The sequence below is a fragment of the Delphinapterus leucas genome, chromosome X, assembly GCF_059928025.1.
Source record: "Delphinapterus leucas isolate spDelLeu-1000000601 "Yukka" chromosome X, BTC_Dleu_Yukka2, whole genome shotgun sequence".
Taxonomy (NCBI): domain Eukaryota; kingdom Metazoa; phylum Chordata; class Mammalia; order Artiodactyla; family Monodontidae; genus Delphinapterus; species Delphinapterus leucas.
This window is the reverse complement of record NC_143150.1, coordinates 99,526,746-99,544,581: the sequence shown is the minus strand read 5'-3', so window position 1 is coordinate 99,544,581 and position 17,836 is coordinate 99,526,746. Positions and strand designations below refer to the sequence as shown.

Genomic DNA, 17,836 nt, shown 5'->3' with positions numbered 1-17,836 from the left:
TCATTAGCCTCTTTGCCATCTTTCTGCTGACACAATCAGCTCATAGCTATCCTATTGCCCTTCTTTCAGTCTTGGTTGACCCCACAGTGGGGCATTTTGTCTATAATACTAATCACATCATTAAAAATATAAACCATCCAATTCACAACAAAACAGTCCCACTGGTTCCCTACTTCCCACGAATACGGTCCAAGCTGCCCATGTGGACTTGTAAAATCATCCAATATGTGAGCCCAATCTACCCTTCCAGCCCATGGTCCTGTTGCTTAGAACACTGCCCCACTGGTCTTCATGTGACTTGTTTATTGTGGCTTAGAAACTTTGCACTTGCTGATTTGATGCCTGGAATGCTCTCTCTCCATCTCCTCAGGCCTGCAGTTTCCTATGCATCCTACACAGTCCTGAAGAAAGCCCTACTTCCATCAAAGCTTCCCCTGACTGTCTCCCTCAGGGAGCTTCCACTTTTCTGATCCCTCTAGTATTATTTTCAGGGCCATTCATTTTATGTCCCCACAGCATCATGAACTACATGTCTTATTATGTATCAGTCAAAAGTACATAATTTTCTCTCCCTTTCTAGACAGTGCCTTCCTGAAGGGCAGGAATCGTGTTTAGCATTTATTTTATATCACCCAGTGCCAGAACTGGTGACATAATTTGGGGGACCCAGTACAAAATAAACATGCAGACCCCTTTTTAAAAAATGATTAAGAATTTCAAGATGGCAACAACAGAGCATTCAATCCAGGGTGGGGCCCTCCTGGAGGCCCTTTGTGAGGCTGTACAGGTCACAAGCCCATGAAGCTGGCCCTGCCTAGGGCTGTGCATACAGCAGATCATCAATGAGCACTTTCAAATGAATGGATACAGTGAATGAATGAATGTGTAATTAACTAAGTTCAATTCTTTTAAAAATCATTCTTTGTGGGAATGACACTTTCTTCCTAAAACAGAAGGAGGACAGTGCTATAGGTGACCATTGTCAGTGGTTGACTGGAAAGCACTGGCTGAGGAGAGCCCGTTGTTATGTGTTCGTCACAGGGAGTGTTAAAGGATACATTTTTTTTTTTTTTTCTGTACGCGGGCCTCTCACTGTTGTGGCCTCTCCCGTTGCGGAGCACAGGCTCCGGACGCGCAGGCTCAGCGCCCGTGGCTCACGGGCCCAGCTGCTCCGCGGCATGTGGGATCTTCCCGGACCGGGGCACGAACCCATGTCCCCTGCATCGGCAGGCGGACTCTCAACCACTGCGCCACCACGGAAGCCCAGGATACATTTTTAAAAGAGAATAAAATCATGACTCTCATACAAACATAAACATATGTCAACAATTTTAACTCATAAATTAATGAGGGAACCACATAGGTATTACAACTGGTTCAAAGGAAAATCCGAAGAGTGGACATAATTTCTAGGCTATTAGGAACGCTGACATGAATTTACTTAATAGATGCAGAAAGTAGCTGCTTCCACGAAGACTGAGGGAAGTCAATGCAGCATCTGCCGTACAGAATGTGAGTTTCTAGAGATAGGTATTATTTACATTACTGTCAGTTTTCTACAAGGTAATTTCTGTCTTTACACAGTTGTAAAATAGGCTAGTCAAAGACAAAGGCAGAGGTAACCTTGATGGATGAGCTAGTCAAAATATCTACTAAATTCCAGTCTTTCCCACTTTCTATACGAGAAGGGTAGGCGAGGCAGGAGAGAGAGTGATCTTGTGTTACTAATCTTCTCTCTGAATATGAGCACCTGGAATGTGGAGGAAATTGTTTCTATTAATAGCTGTCACTTCTCTTGTTTCCATTCCTGCCTGTGTAATTGAGATTGCCTTGGCTGAGGAGTTTTGAAAGAAAGAGTCTTTCCTTGGAACAATCAAGTGGGGAGGGCCTCACTTCACAGCTGAAGCCAGAGTCTTGGCCAGGTCACTTGGGATCATTGTTGTTTTTGGAAGGACTCCCAGTTTGGCTCTTAAGAAAAGGTGTGTAGTTATAAGTACTTTAACATTAGGAATTCTGAACATCCGTGGGGGGATGGGCAAACTGTGTAAACATTTAGCCATTCCAAATAGCCACATATGCATAATGCTTACCACGGTATGTGTCATCAAATATTAACCCATTTGTAAATTATGGATTTTGTCAATCTAGATACTTGTTGCTCTTTCTCTCAGGGCCAGTATCACCATACAATTCAAACAACTTAAACTAAATCTCACTGGTAAAATAAGACTCCCTTGGAGAAGATCCTATAGCCTTACTACTCAAAATGTGGTCCCTGGAAGGGCTGTCATTAGAAATGCAGTGTCTCTGGGCCCACTTTAGACCTACTAGATTAGAGTGGGTATTTTACCAATACATTGGTGATTTGTGAGCCTCTGAGTTTGAGAAGTTCCTCTCTATAGTATTAAGCCCTGAAAATCACCTCTAATGTCTTTGATGTTTTCACAGGAATTGCCTATCTGTTTGCAAAAGCTTATCTGGTTTCCAAGAAACCACAGTACCTGGACACGTGTATCCGGTGTGGGGAACTCACGTGGCAGAAGGGCCTGCTAAAGAAGGGGCCAGGGATTTGCCACGGGGTAGCTGGCAGTGCCTATGTCTTTCTGCTGCTATACCGGCTCACGGGAAACTCTAAATACATCTACCGAGCCCAAAGGTCAGCCTTTCTTTGCATGTTTTTTTTTTTTTCTCCAAATGTTAATACAATTAATGTTCTGAACAGGTAATAGAGTCACATAGTTTTAAAGTGTAAAAAGAAATACTTCCACTGTGCACTATAGCAAGTTAGTTCACTTCCCAGGAGACAGTCAGTTACCAGTCTCTTAGTTATCTTCTCAGGGATATACATATCTGTATATATACACAAGCAGATAGGCATATATGTAATATTTTGTCCCTCTTTTTTGTTACAAATGGTAGCACTTTGCTATCTTAACGATCACCCTAAATCAGTAAATAAAGGACTTTTCATTTTTATTGCTGCATAGTATTACATCTTCTGAATGAGCCATAGTTTACTTAACCAGTCCCATATGGAGGGCAATTTGGATTCTTTCCAATATTTTGCATTACCTATGATGCTATGATGAAAAACCTTGTACATATATCATTTTGTTCACGTATGGGTACATCTGTAAGTAAATCCCTAGAAGTGGAATTACTGGGCCAAAGGATATGTATTTTTGGGATTTTTTTTTATTGTGGTGAGAGAACACTTAATATGAGATCTATTCTCTTAGCATATTTTAAAATGTACAGTAATATCTTGTTAGCTATAGGCACAAGGTTGGACAGCAGATCTCTCGAACTTATTCACCTTCAGTAACAAACTTTATACCCATTGAGCAAAAACTTCCCATTTCCCCTCCCCCACCCCAGCCTTTGGCAGCCCTCATTGTATTCTCTGCTTCTATGAGCTTGACTGACTTGTACATTCCTCATGTAAGTGTTATCATGGAGTATTTGTCTTTTTGCGACTGGCTTATTTCACTTAGCATAATGGCCTCATTTATCATTTAGAACAGCGCCTGGCACATAGTAACTGCAATGTAAGTGTTCACTGTTATTATCACTAACAATTTGAGTTATATCATTCTAGACATTTCTCTATGCATGAATGTATGTTCCTATATATATATATATATGTGTGTATGTATTATACGTACATATTAATAAGATCCAACAATTATGTATGTGTAACAGTACTATACATAATGTTTGCAGTTTATAATTTTAAATAAACAATTTGTAAGGGACATCCTTTATTTCAGTTTGTATAGATCTATCTCATTGTTTTAATGACTATATAGTTATTTATTATAGTTGTACCATGATTAATTTAACCAATCTTTAAGTAATGGACACTTGGTATATGTGCAATCTTTACTAATACAAACAAAATTGTCCCAAATATCCAATACATACCTTTCTGTGCACTATGAGAAAAATTTTAAATTGAAGTCGTTAAATCCAGAGGTATTTTAAACTGTCTTTGTCTTTTGCCCATTTTTTTCCTATTGTGATGCTTATTTTGAGGACTGTAACTCTTTGTCAATATATGCTTTAAATATTTTTCTACTTTGCCATTTTTCTTTCAACTTATTTCATGGTCTTTTGCCAGACAAAAATTTTAAGTATTTTTCTTGATAAAGTTGTCAAACTTTAAAGATTTCTGGACTTTGTCTTATAGTTAAAAAGACCTTTCCCTGGGCTTCCCTGGTGGCACAGTGGTTGAGAGTCTGTCTGCCGATGCGGGGGACGCGGGTTCGTGCCCCGGTCTGGGAGGATCCCGCGTGCCGCGGAGCGGCTGGGCCCGTGAGCCATGGCCGCTGAGCCTGCGTGTCTGGAGCTTGTGCTGCGCAACGGGAGAGGCCGCAGCGGTGAGAGGCCCGCGTACCGCAAAAAAAAAAAAAAAAAAAAAAAAAGACCTTTCCCACTCTAAGATTATAAAAATATGAATTTACGTTGGATTTTATTTTCATTTTTAAAATAAACTTGTACCGCTTCACCCATTTCTCCCACCAATTTAGAAGTTACTTTAACTTTTAAATCATTGATTAGTTTAGAGCTTACTTTTTAAAATAGTGTCAGATGGATATCTATCTTTGTGCTTTTTAATGAAAAAACAAAACTTTCCCATAACATCTGTTGGCCAATAACCCCAATCATCTAAAATTCCAGTTTTATCATAAACTGAATTTATATAAATGTGTGGGTTTGCTTCTGGACTTTCTATATTTCATTATTCATTTATTTCTAGTTTTCTTAGCTGTTCTCTCTCATTTATTCTTCCAGTTGTATTTTAGAGTCAATTTTTCAAAAATTAAAAAATCCTAAGGACATTTGATTGGAATTTCAATGAATTTATATGTTACTTAGTGAGAATTCACATTTTTAGAATATTGAGTTTTTCCATCCAAGAGCATGGTATGTTTTCCCTTTATTTAAGTTTGTAAAAATGTCATTTGGTAAAGTTTTGATCTTATGAAGAAGGACTTGTATGTTTCTTGTTAATTTTATTACTATGTATTTTATGTTTCCAGGATTGTGAGTGGAATTTTTTCCTCCCTTATGTTTTCAGGTCATTTATTACTGGCATTTACGAAGACTTAAAAAAACGTACATATTATTGCAGTTTAGCAATCTAAGACACCCTTCTCTCATATAAATCTGCATTTATCTTACAAACATCTTAGTTTTGATAAATATCAAAATGATATATCTGGCCACCTTACTGAACTCCATTAATCTTTCTATTAGATTCCATTGGGTTTTCTAAGTAGGCACACATATTATCTGCAAATAATTATAATTTTGTTACTTCCATTCTCAACTATACACTCTTTTTTTTTTCATTTCCTATCGCATGGGTCAGAATCTCCATAACAATGTTCAGTAAAAATAAGGATAATAAACATCCTTGCCTTTATGCTTATTTCATTAAGAGTGAGTCTGTGTTTCACCGTGATCTTTTTTTTTTTTTTTTTTCTTTTTTTTGCGGTACGCGGGCCTCTCACTGCTGTGGCCTCTCCCGTTGCGGAGCACAGGCTCCGGACACGCAGGCTCTGGACGCGCAGGCTCAGCGGCCATGGCTCACAGGCCCAGCCGCTCTGAGGCATGTGGGATCTTCCCAGACCGGGTCACGAACCTGTGTCCCCTGCATCGGCAGGCGGACTCTCAACCACTGCGCCACCAGGGAAGCCCTCACCGTGATCTTTTAAATTTGCTTCTTATAATGTGTATCATGTCGGATTATGACACTCCTCTGTTCAGGATAATCTGATGGCTTCCCACATGAATCAGAGTAAAAGCCAAAGTCTGTTCTCTGAACAAAAAGCCCTCCAGGATCTTGCCTCCCATTACGTCTCTGATATCATGCCCTACTTGTCTTGCTCCTGGTTCTTTGCACCACAGTGGCTTCCTTGTTACTCTGTTAAGATGCCAGGTACAATGTACCTCAAGGCCTTTGAAGTTTTTGTCTCCTTCACCTGTGATGTTCACTTTCTACGTATATGTCCCAGTTCTCTCACTTCATTCAGACCATCACACAAAAGTCATTTTGTCAGAGAGGTCTTCCCAAGGCAATTTTTCTAATATTCGATCTTTAAAAAAAACCATAAACTACCCTTTATGATATTTGCATGTATGCACAGAAGGAAAAATACTAACATATGTGAGTCCCCCATTTGTAGCTCCACTGTTTTAGAAGTCTGTTATTATATTTTGATTAATGGCTCCCTAGTCTGTTTAGGTTGCAACCTGACCCTTTATTTCCCAAATATAGGGAAAAAAAGTCATTTGGGATCTTACTTAGGCTAATGTGATATCACCTTTGGAATAAATTTCACCAGGGTTGTCATTCTCTAGAAAGCCTATTAAAAAGAATCAGAAAACCCCTCTATTTTTCTGGGACACTGGTCCTAGTTTACAGAGTCTTAATTATAAGTCTGGGATTACAGGGCCCTTCAGACAACTTAAATTTCTCACTTACAGGTAAAGACTGAAAATGTGCAGGTAATATCTGAATATTGTTTGGGCATTGCATTTAATTGTTTAGTGTACTGAAATTTCCACTTCATCATAACTCAAAGTTAAATATGGTGTGGTCCAAACTGGGGAGACATCCTTTGGCCGTTCCTAAAACAGTAAAGTCAAACAGTATGTACCTTCCTGGAATAAACATTACTTGGTCATCGCCTACTGCTCTTTTAACACAGAGTTGGAATTTATCGTTCCAGAAAAATATTTGACCACCTTTTCAGTTTCCTCTATGATTATTTAATTATTCAGGTTTTGTACCTCTTTTTGAATTATTTTTGGTAGTGAATAAACGACTATAAAAGCATCTAGTTCATATGTATTTTCGAATGTTTGACATAAAGTTCTAACAGTATAGTTCCATGATATTTAAAATTTCCCATGTCTGTGATTACATGCCATTTCACATTCCTAATGGTTTTCCTTTTTGGCCAGACACACCAGCATTTTGTCTATGTTGCTTACCCTTTCAAGGAACTGGCTTTTGGTTTTTATTAATTATTTTTGTTTTTCTCTTTTGTTTCCTAATTCATTGTTTTCTGCCTTTATTTTTGATTTTCCAGTGTTCCTTCCCTTTATTTTGTTATTTTCTACAGTTTTTAAAAAGTGCTTAATTAGAATACCTTCCATCTTTATAACATGAACAACAACAACAACTCAGATCAATGAATTTTCCTCTGAGTTCAGTTTTGGTCATAGTCAATAGGTTTTGATATGTAATGTTATCAGTGTCTGTAATTCTTTTTAGTTCCATAATTACCATTCTGACTTCTATTTTGACAGAGTTTTTTAGAAAAATGAATTTGTTTGTTTGAATTTTGCACCATTGGGTAGTTTTTGGAAACAATCATTTTCACTTTAGTATGATAACATGCTGTGTAGGTCAGAATACAATGAAACTGCTACTCTCACACATTGCTGGTACTCTTGTAAATTGCTATATATCATTTAGAAGTTATTTTGAAAAGCACAAAAAATGTTTATCATATTTTAAATAAAAAAATATAGGATACTAAATATTATACAGACTATGATTTCAATAATGCAGTAAATAAATCTAACCCTAGGGGAGAAAAAGGTCAGAGGAGGGAGCAAAATTAACTGTGGATTTCTCTTAAAATGTGGTGGGACGGTTCTCTCTCTTTTACAAATATTCTGCTATACTATGTTTTTGTGAAAAACTTCTGTTTACCATGTATCGAATGCTTGCTCTCTGCTCAGAGCCCTAATATATGGCATCTTTGATCTTTACAGATAATCTTATGCAATTCTGCAACTTCACCGTTTTAAAGTCAGATTAAGAAACTTGCCAAAGGTCATCTAACTTGAAATTATCAGAGTTGCATATTGCAACCCCAAAGCCCTTCCTCTTCCTGCTACACCAGGGCTTCGCAATCTAGGATTCGTGAATTTACTTGAGAAAAGTATTACATTTCAAGCTGAAATGTAGCATTTCTTTCAATTCTGAATTCGCAGTAGCTGTGACTCTGTCACCAGTAGATGTCGTAGATATTCTCATGTTATTAGTCTTGTGGCAGATATTGTGAAATATATTTTACTCCCATCACTACTTAGAAATGTCAGCAGTTATTAGACACACTACTAGATCTTGTTATTTAGTGTGTTAATAAAGAATCCATATATCACTGTATCACAAATTCGGTTGAAAAATTTTTGCTAACCATGCTTTAATATAATTAATTTCCTTGGGAGTCCTGTGTATTTTTCTTTACATATTTGAAGACTTTTTTTTTTTTTCTGAGAAGGAGTCCAGGCTGCCAAATGATCCATAGCACTAAAACAGTTAAGACTCCTTGAAACCATACCACAGAGTTTCAGTGTGTAATTACAAATTTTGAATGAACTCTTAAGATGCATCATTATTCTACTGTTTAAAATTTTGACTTCCATTAAAAATTGTTACATATTCAGGAAAACAGTTGAGAGAAAAATTGTCCCAGACAGAATTGCAGTATGTTTCCTGTTGATTTATTTTAAGCTACCATCAATTCAAAGAGCCCTAAAAAGATCAAACAAGTAATTACTCTTCATAGGACCCCCTATGTAGTAGCAGTAATCTAAATTTATGGCAGAATCAGCTGTCAGGTCTTTTCAACCTGTGAGCTCTAGCCTCTGAATTGGTGATTATGTTTGTTGTTGATGGGAATGGGTAGAGCAAGTCTGTAAAGAGGTGACAGCACTTTAAAACCTGTAAGCTACTAAAAATGTTACTCATTATAAATTATTTGAATAGGCTTTGTGGCAAATACAGGTCAAAGAAAAAAAGATCTCTCATAGAGAATTTGGAGGTCAGTGATTTATTTTTAAGGCAGGTGTCCTAAAAATAATCTATCTTGTAGCTGAGTTTGCTGTTTGATGTCATGATTATAAAATGTTGCTTGCCTTTTCCCATTCATCTTATTCTTTTGTTTGCCCAAAGCACAGATTGTATAAAATCTTGCCCATTTATTTTCAGTCTCTGCTCTCTGTCACATATAAATGAAACCTAGCTCAGAAATAATATGCCTGCAGAAACACAGCATATTTACTTTTTTTAAAGGCAGAGACCTATATCAGCTTGCTTCTATTCAAGATAAATAAAAGTATGGCTATTTATCTGTCTTTTTTACTTTTAATTATCGGATGACAGAAGGAATGAAATCCTCAGAAACTGCTTTGCTTTGCAAATGCTGAAAATAGTGGAATTTGCTTGCCAACATGATCTGTTGTGAAACATACACAATGGCATAATGGCTTCTCCGTTTTTTAACAGGGAAGAAGGCTTCCTTAAGATATTATACACGTCTGGAAAGAGAATGATGCTAAAACTTGAACTTAGTGGAGAGGAGGAAGAAGCAACCCAGGGCCCATAATGTGGAAACACTCATGTGAAAACTGTTCATATTTTCTCCTTCTCTTAGGTTTGCTGAATTTTTATTTACCGAGGAATTCAAGGCTGGTTCCCGGGTTCTTGAAAGTATATACAGCTTGTATGAAGGCTTCTCCGGGACGGTGTGCTTTCTGATCGATCTGCTGCAGCCCAACCAGGCTGAGTTCCCTCTCTTCAGCGTCTTTGTTTAGAAGGCTCCGTGTCCCACCGTGGCCCTGCAGAAGGTTCCTGAGATTTCCTGAGCTTACTACCTGAGGCAGTTTCCACATAAGCCACATTCAATGGTATCACAACCATGAGCCTTAACATTGCTGTCGGAAGGGAGGGAGCATGCAGGTGAAGGCAACATGATACCTGATTGAAGGGAGAACAGCGTGACAACCTGCAAACATAAAGACACCACAACTCTTCTAAAACCCCTAGAGATGGAATAGTTCAGGGTATAGATGTGAGACCAGAGATCAGAGGAAAAAGGGAAAGAGAAATCATCTGTCTTTCACTTGTGGGATAGAAAACAAAATTGAAATGTGGACTATGGCAATGAAATGCCAAAAATACCTTTGCAATTGGAGAGAGAATTTGACCATTTGTGGGTGCCCTCCACCCCTAAATTCAGAAATAGAGACGATCAGAAAACTAAAGTAATTGCCCAGCTAAAACTGCTAGGAGGGACGTGTCAGGTTGCCGAAGGACAAAAAGGGAAATTCTTGGTTGTCCTTTGCCTTTACTTATTGAAATTCATATTTTTAATGAATGGATAAATTTGCATTTGAATCTCTATTTTTTATCATTACCCTGGGCACTTTAAAGAGATCATATCATAACTTAGTTTAAACCCCCAAATTCCAAGTTCCCTTGGGTCTTAGAGCGTCTCTCTTCCTGGGTTCCTTTTTCTTTCCGAAAGCTCAATTAGAATAGCAAAATTCACAGGCTAGCAAATACCGTAGCAAGTGTTATACTGTCAAGTGTTTTTCTCAATTTGAAGCATAAGCTGTGTACTGTCTATTGTGAGTAATTTTTTAAATGCTTATGTAATCCCTATGAAGCTATTAGCTGAACTGTAAAATATACTCATGGAAAAAATCACTCATCTCAAAGATCAGGGTAACCACTATGAAGGTGGGTCATTTCCGCCTTGGATGGAATACTGTGTCCCCTGGGACAGGCACACAGTGGCCTAGAAAGGGACCAGTGATTATGAAAAGAACACTGCTCAATTTTATACTGTAAGATTAAGAGATGCGTGAACTCCCTGGCTGATCACCTTACCCTCCAAGACACAGGCTCCACTAGAATTTTTCTACAATACCCAGTGAGCCAAGTTGTCATATTAAATTCAGCCCTGCCATAAACACATAGAAGCTGTAAAACTACTTCAAGTAAACAGTGTTTCCAGAACGTTGTGGGAGCATCTGTCACTTCAATACTCAGAACATGAGTTTATCCATTTTCTAGAATTTGGCCAGTGTCAATTACATATATCAGAGTGAGGAGGAAATTGCATACTGTACAAGATTTAACAATTATTTAAATAGTCATTAATTATTTGGATATACGTGATAGATGTAGAATATGTATCATTAAGTGCTTAGGTTTACATCAGGATGTATATATATCTAGATATGTATCTAGACAGATAGACAGATAGATACCTAAGCGCTTATTCAGTTCAGTAGTTCCTAACTTCTTGATTCATAGATGAACTTTGGGAGGAGTTGGGGAATATTTTGTTGCCTAAAAATGTGTGTGTGTGTGTGTGAGTGTGCGCGTGCGCGCGCGCGCTCTTTTTTTTGGGAAGAGGATCTCTAGCATTCACAAGATTCTCAAATAACCTGGGGCTGAAGAAAGGTAAGAACTGTCTGGATATTTTCTGACTTTCTTTATGTTTGCACTCATCAGAACAAACTAGGACAAAGTGGTTTTGAAAAGCATGTATGTTTGTAGCTCATTGTTTCATTTTCACATCCTCAGATATAAGTATATAAAATTGGCCTCAATTGTTCATCTTTGAACATACTCAGATTGGGGCAATACCACATAAATAGCAGCTTTCAGGTGACTCCCAAAGTTGGGTTCTACAAGTTCTTTCATGAATGGTCAAGGACCTCTCAGAAAGCCTTAAGACAAAATGCCTTCTACAAAGTAGTCTCCTTTTGAAATGATAGTGGTAGCTGCTTTCCACCATCTGGATTTAAATTCATTTCATCTGACCCCTATAGGCTGACGGTAATAAGCATTCAATATGCAGGGCTTTATAGAACGCATGCGTTTTTCATCGTCCAGCAACCCTTCAAGGTGATTTATGTAATTGATCCAAAGTCTCACAGTTAGGAAGGGGCAGAATGAGGATTCAGACCCAGGGTTTCACTTCCCACGTGTATGTATTTGGTATTCTAAACTAGAACCTGGGGATACAGCAGTGAACAAAATACCCTAGGAAGTTAGCTTCTGTTTCTGTTTGCTGATCCTTCCACCATTCATCCTTAAGACCTAAGCACTAAGAAGTGATAATCTAGCTCAACATACCAGTTTCATCTCTAGGAACTTCAGAAAAACTGGATTCATTTCTGCTCACCTGCCCTTCTAAGGTCCAGTATGGTAACTATGATGTTGTTGTGCTAATCGTTGTGGAAAGGCAACCGTTTTGTCAAATCCAAGAAAAGGCCATGTTTGTGTCTTTATGAATTGACACCTCAGTAAATTAGAAACAAGGGTAAGCTTGTTTAGCACTTAAACATGTTGATCGTTTTTATTTTCCTGAGAGTAGAATTACAAGTTTGGGTAGGTCTTCTAATATCTTGTTTTCCCAAGAAGTGGGAAAAAGACCCTTTAGTGTTGCTGTAGAAAAGTGTGGCATGTCACTTCTTGCTTAATTAACCAACCTGTTCCCTTCAATGTAATATCCTTTTTTGAATAGCGCTGAAGTGTGTTGCCTCTTGAAGGCTATGAGGGTATTTTCACCACCACTAGTATAACTTTAATGTTATTTACTATATGTGATATGAACAATTATAAACCTGAAGGTAACAGTGGAAATTTGAGGATAGATTGAAAGAATCTCTCAACAATGGGGGAGACTGCCTTATACTTGGAGAACAGGAAGTTTTGGAAAATATTACAACTCCGTGTATTTTGTTTCATTAACAAAATTATGTATCTTCTCTTTCATGTACACCCCCCCCATGTATCTTTATTTTGCCTAATCCCATTTCAGTCATCAGATTTTACTTTTTTATTCCATTTGTAACCTGGTAACTGAGAACAGAGGTTTGAGAGCATATATTCCCCTGTGCTTCTTTAGGTAATTGACTACACTATTAAGATAATTGTATTCACTTTCTGATAACTCTGAGAAACAGAGTCATTTTCTTGGCCTGTGCTAAATTGGAACTTTTCCATGGCAATTTGTATCTTTAACTTTCTTTGACACACTTAAGGTTTTAATCAAGACAGTGTTCAAATTGTTTCCATTTCTGTAGAGAGCAAATCTCAATAATTTCAATGCAACAAATGTAAGTTTGTGATTTATAGCCATGTTCAGGGAACACATGATTAAAAGAAAAAATATTAGTAATGCAAAGAGCCCTGTTTTGGAAATCTCAAATCCTTGCTCGGTGACCTCCATGGGCAGCTATAATCACCATCATCATCACCATCACCCTCTCCACCTCACAGGGTAGTCAGTGATAAAATGGATATAAGAGAGTTTTATAATAGGCAGGTCCTTTATATGTTTAAAAGGAAGGCTATATTTTAAGTACCTATTACGTGCATACAAAACCATGCTCAATTATGACTTCAAGTAGGCATTTCAGCCAAATGGAATCTCCCTGTCTGGATGCAGAGCTTGGAGTCTGGATCACTTGATGGGTAAAAACAAAGTATGTTCTTTATATTCTAGAACCAATCCTGACTATAGCATTTGTGCCTCAGAAAGTTCTGATTCACTGGGGCTGAGTAAAAAGGAATAGGCTGGTTCGCTGAGGAGCTCCTTTTAATGGAAATACTTATTTTGCTCACTGGAAACAAAGGATTACAGTGCCAGTAACTTGAGAAAAGGAGCTGCAGGCTAGGTCTGCAGAGAAAACATGAACTGGGAAATAAAGTAATTTGGGGTTGAGTTTGGTCTGCACTTTAATTCAGGCCTCAGAACTGCATGACGTGGAGCAATAGAAATATACTCTCCACAGCATATAAGGCCTTCCTTTGGGGACGTGGAAGGAAACACTGTCCCAAATCGACAGAAAAATGACGAAGCCTCATATTCACCAAGGCCAGGTGATTTTGGTATAAACTTGGCAAGGAAAGCAAATGAGAAGGCAGGCAAGGGGGTGGGTGGAGGAAAGCTTGCCTCAGCCCAGCATCTCAGCGTGAGTTGTGGAGGCACGTTTAATGCTGCTAAAAACCAGTCATCTTCTATACTACAAAGCTACAGTAATCAAGACAGTATGGTACTGGCACAAAAACAGAAATATAGATCAATGGAACAGGATAGAAAGCCCAGAGATAAACCCACGCACATATGGTCACCTTATCTTTGATAAAGGAGGCAAGAATATACAGTGGAGAAAAGACAGCCTCTTCAATAAGTGGTGCTGGGAAAACTGAACAGGTACATGTAAAAGTATGAGATTAGAACACTCCCTAACACCGTACACAAAAATAAACTCAAAATGGATTAAAGACCTAAATGTAAGGCCAGACACTCTAAAACTCTTAGAGGAAAACATAGGCAGGACACTTTATGACATAAATCACAGCAAGATCCTTTTTGACCCACCTCCTAGAGAAATGGAAATAAAAACAAAAATAAACAAATGGGACCTAATGAAACTTCAAAGCTTTTGCACAGAAAAAGAAAACCATAAACAAGAGCAAAAGACAACCCTCAGAATGGGAGAAAATATTTGCAAATGAAGCAACTGACAAAGGATTAATCTCCAAAATTTACAAGCAGCTCATGCAGCTCAATAACAAAAAAACAAACAACCCGATCCAAAAATGGCAGAAGACCTAAACAGACATTTCTCCAAAGAAGATATACAGACTGCCAACAAACACGTGAAAGAATGCTCAACATCATTAATCATTAGAGAAATGCAAATCAAAACTACAATGAGATATCATCTCACACCGGTCAGAATGGCCATCATCAAAAAATCTAGAAACAATAAATGCTGGAGAAGGTGTGGAGAAAAGGAACCCTCTTGCACTGTTGGTGGGAATGTAAAGATACAACCACTGTGGAGAACAGTATGGAGTTCCTTAAAAAACTACAAATAGAACTACCATAGGACCCAGCAATCCCACTACTGGGCATATACCCTGAGAAAACCATAATTCAAAAAGAGTCATGTACCACAGTGTTCATTGCAGCTCTATTTACAATAGCCAGGACGTGGAAGCAACCTAAGTGTCCATCAACAGATGAACGGATAAAGATGTGGCACATATATACAATGGAATATTAGCCATAAAAAGAAATGAAATTGAGTTATTTGTAGTGAGGTGGTTGGACCTAGAGTCTGTCATACAGAGTGAAGTAAGTTAGAAAGAGAAAAATACCGTATGCTAACACATATATATATATGGAATCTAAGAAAAAAAAAAGAAAAGAAAAGGTCATGAAGAACCTAGGGGTAAAATGGGAATAAAGACACAGACCTACTAGAGAATGGACTTGAGGATATGGGGAGGGGGAAGGGTAAGCTGGGACGAAGTGAGAGAGTGGCATGGACATATATACACTACCAAACGTAAAATAGATAGCTAGTGGGAAGCAGCCGCATAGCACAGGGAGATCAGCTTGGTGCTTTGTGACCACCTAGAGGGGTGGGACAGGGAGGGTGGGAGGGAGGGAGACACAAGAGGGAAGAGATATGGGAACATATGTATGTGTATAACTGATTCACTTTGTTGTACAGCAGAAACTAACACGCCATTGTAAAGCAATTATACTCCAATAAAGATGTTAAAAAAAAAGTCATCTTAGTCATGGGTTTTATTGCTTCCTGGGACCACTAATCCCAAACCACCCCTGATTCAGCAACTTCTTGTCCTTCTCCTCTTAAATAGTAGGTTCTGATTTTTTTTTTCTGTGTCTGGTTAATCATGTGACCTCCTGTCACCTGGGAGGGCAGGCTTTCTCCTTATCTCTTCCATCCATGTCAGTTGGTAGCTAAGAGCTCCAGGCTCAGGAAGGCTGGACTCCCCTCTGGGTGGAAGGGCCGATCTCAAGGTCAGCAGCAGAAGGAGTTGGACCCATTCTGCAGTCAGATCACAGGTCCAAGACAGGCTAGCCGGGGTACAGCTGTTCAGGAGAGGAGAACAGCGGCTGTGTTTATCCTGCTTCTCCTCCATAAAGAAACCTGGTCATTTTATTTGTACTGCTGTGGGGAAAATAAAAAAAAAATTCATGCTACATTAAATATCTGGGCCTCCTGCATTATCATAAATCTCATACTGAGGGAGGGTGCCCTCTCTCTCCTTGTTTCTTTAATTGCAAGTGGTAATGAATTGAGGCCTGATGGATGATGCCTGTGGGGTGGAAAATATATTTGTTTTTATTTTCTCAAAGTACTGAAGCTTGTCTTTTCCACGTGGACTTCTCCACAAATGGCAAAGTCCCTTATCTGCAGAATTTCCTGCACCTCTTTTGTGTTTGTGTACCCATTACCCCCCTGAACTGAATTTGAAAAAATAATTTAAAATGAAAACCAAATCATCCATATTTTTATTCTTTGCCAGGGGTGGGGGTTGGTGAATAGCATGATTAAAAGAGCAGATGACCCTTTCTTTCCTTGCCTTTCTCCTCCACACACAATATCCAGGAAGGAGAGGGAGAGAGGGAAAAAGATACACAAGCCTTGACTGCCAAAGACCGTGAAAACACAGTTTGCAAGGACTTCCTGTTTGTTTCCTGTTTGGGTTTTTTTTTTTTTTTTTTTTTGCCCCTATAGGAAATAGTTTGTGTGTGTGTCTGTGTGAGTGTGAAAGAGAGAGAGAGGGAGGGAGAGAGACTGACTGAGAGTCAGAATCACATATGAAATAAAACCCCATATTTAGCTCGGAGATGTATCTGAACGAACAGATATATGCAAACGTAAACATGAATGAGGGGCTCTTCATTGTGTGTTAACTGCTCTCTAAAAAATTACCACGTATTTAATGAGGGCTCTAGTTATACTTCGAGTTGTCTATCTTAAGCATTCACTTTCATTAAAACTTCTGCTGCCAGGTTAAAGCCATTAGTAGCCATCTTTTAGAAGAGAACAGATGTGAGTTTCACAAATAGAGCCACAAATGTGAGCCACATATGTAGTTTTAAAATTTTCTAGCAGCCACATTAAAAGTGCAAAAAAAGTGAAATTAACTTTAATGATGTGACTCTTGGTTTAACTCAGTCTATCCAAAATATTATCATTTCAACATGTAATCAATATAAAGTTATTAATGAGATATTTGACAGTTGTGGGTACTGACTCTTCAAAATCTGGTGTATATTTTACACTTACTACACACCTCCAATCGGACTAGCCATACTTCAAGTGCTTAAGAGCCACATGTGGGTTGGCTGTTGCGTTGGACAGCAGGGCTAGCATCCGTCTGCCGTTTCACAGTATTGAGAAGGTCCTCCTACAGCGTATGTGTATTTTCGTTGTTACAAGAGAAAAAGGAAACCAAACGCTACATGTTACTTGAGTACTGCGGTGTTTCCCCAAGTGTAGGACACTAGGATCAAGAGCTGCCCTGTGGAAAAATAGATTCGGTGATGAAATAAGTTAGGAAGGTTCTATTCTAGTACCCCCTTTTGGAGATTTACGTGGTGTGCTAACATAGCACAGACTCTGAGAAAACTCTCTTGGGTGAAGGAGCCTATTGGAAGTTGGCTTCTGTGTCTGTAAGGTTCCACCTCCTGAGTGTGACTGTTACCCAGCTACCACTATAACAACATGGTTAGTCTGGCATGGTACATTTATCGTATGCTTATAATATTTTTTTTCCTCCCGAGGTGTTCTAACACCCCTTGCCTCCCCCGCGCTTACCCCGCCAGGCCCATGAAAGATACCAGAACAATGGTTCTGTCCCTGAGTATTTATCCCTATTTATCTTGCCCTCACAAAAATCTGAGGTCATTCTTTACTACACTTTTGGGGACAAGAATTCTGGAAATTGCCACAAGTGTCTCTGCGTAAGGAAAACTGTGTCTTCCCTTCCTCCAGCCTTTTCAGAGCCTATCTCTACTTATTCTTTGTATTCAGAATCACCCGAGAGACAAGATATGTCTTCTTGATCTAGAACCACCTACTAAATTGAAACCGGCAGATGGCTGTAATGTCTTGTATGTGGACACAGATTTTCAGAAAGTACCCAAATACACACCTTCCTCTCATTCTTTCAGAAATGATG

The 17,836-nt window shown here is 38.6% G+C and overlaps 1 protein-coding gene across 1 annotated transcript in view; it reads left to right on the top strand.

Moving 5' to 3' along the window:
• LANCL3 (LanC like family member 3) overlaps positions 1 to 15,270 on the top strand; it is a 99,321-nt gene extending 84,051 nt beyond the window's left edge. Inside the window, exons 4-5 of the mRNA XM_022565602.3 lie at positions 2,449 to 2,656; positions 9,459 to 15,270. Coding sequence (XP_022421310.2) covers positions 2,449 to 2,656; positions 9,459 to 9,618 — 368 coding nt within the window. The 3' untranslated portion in view covers positions 9,619 to 15,270. The remainder of the gene's footprint in view (positions 1 to 2,448; positions 2,657 to 9,458) is intronic.
• The last annotated feature ends 2,566 nt before the right edge of the window (positions 15,271 to 17,836 follow it).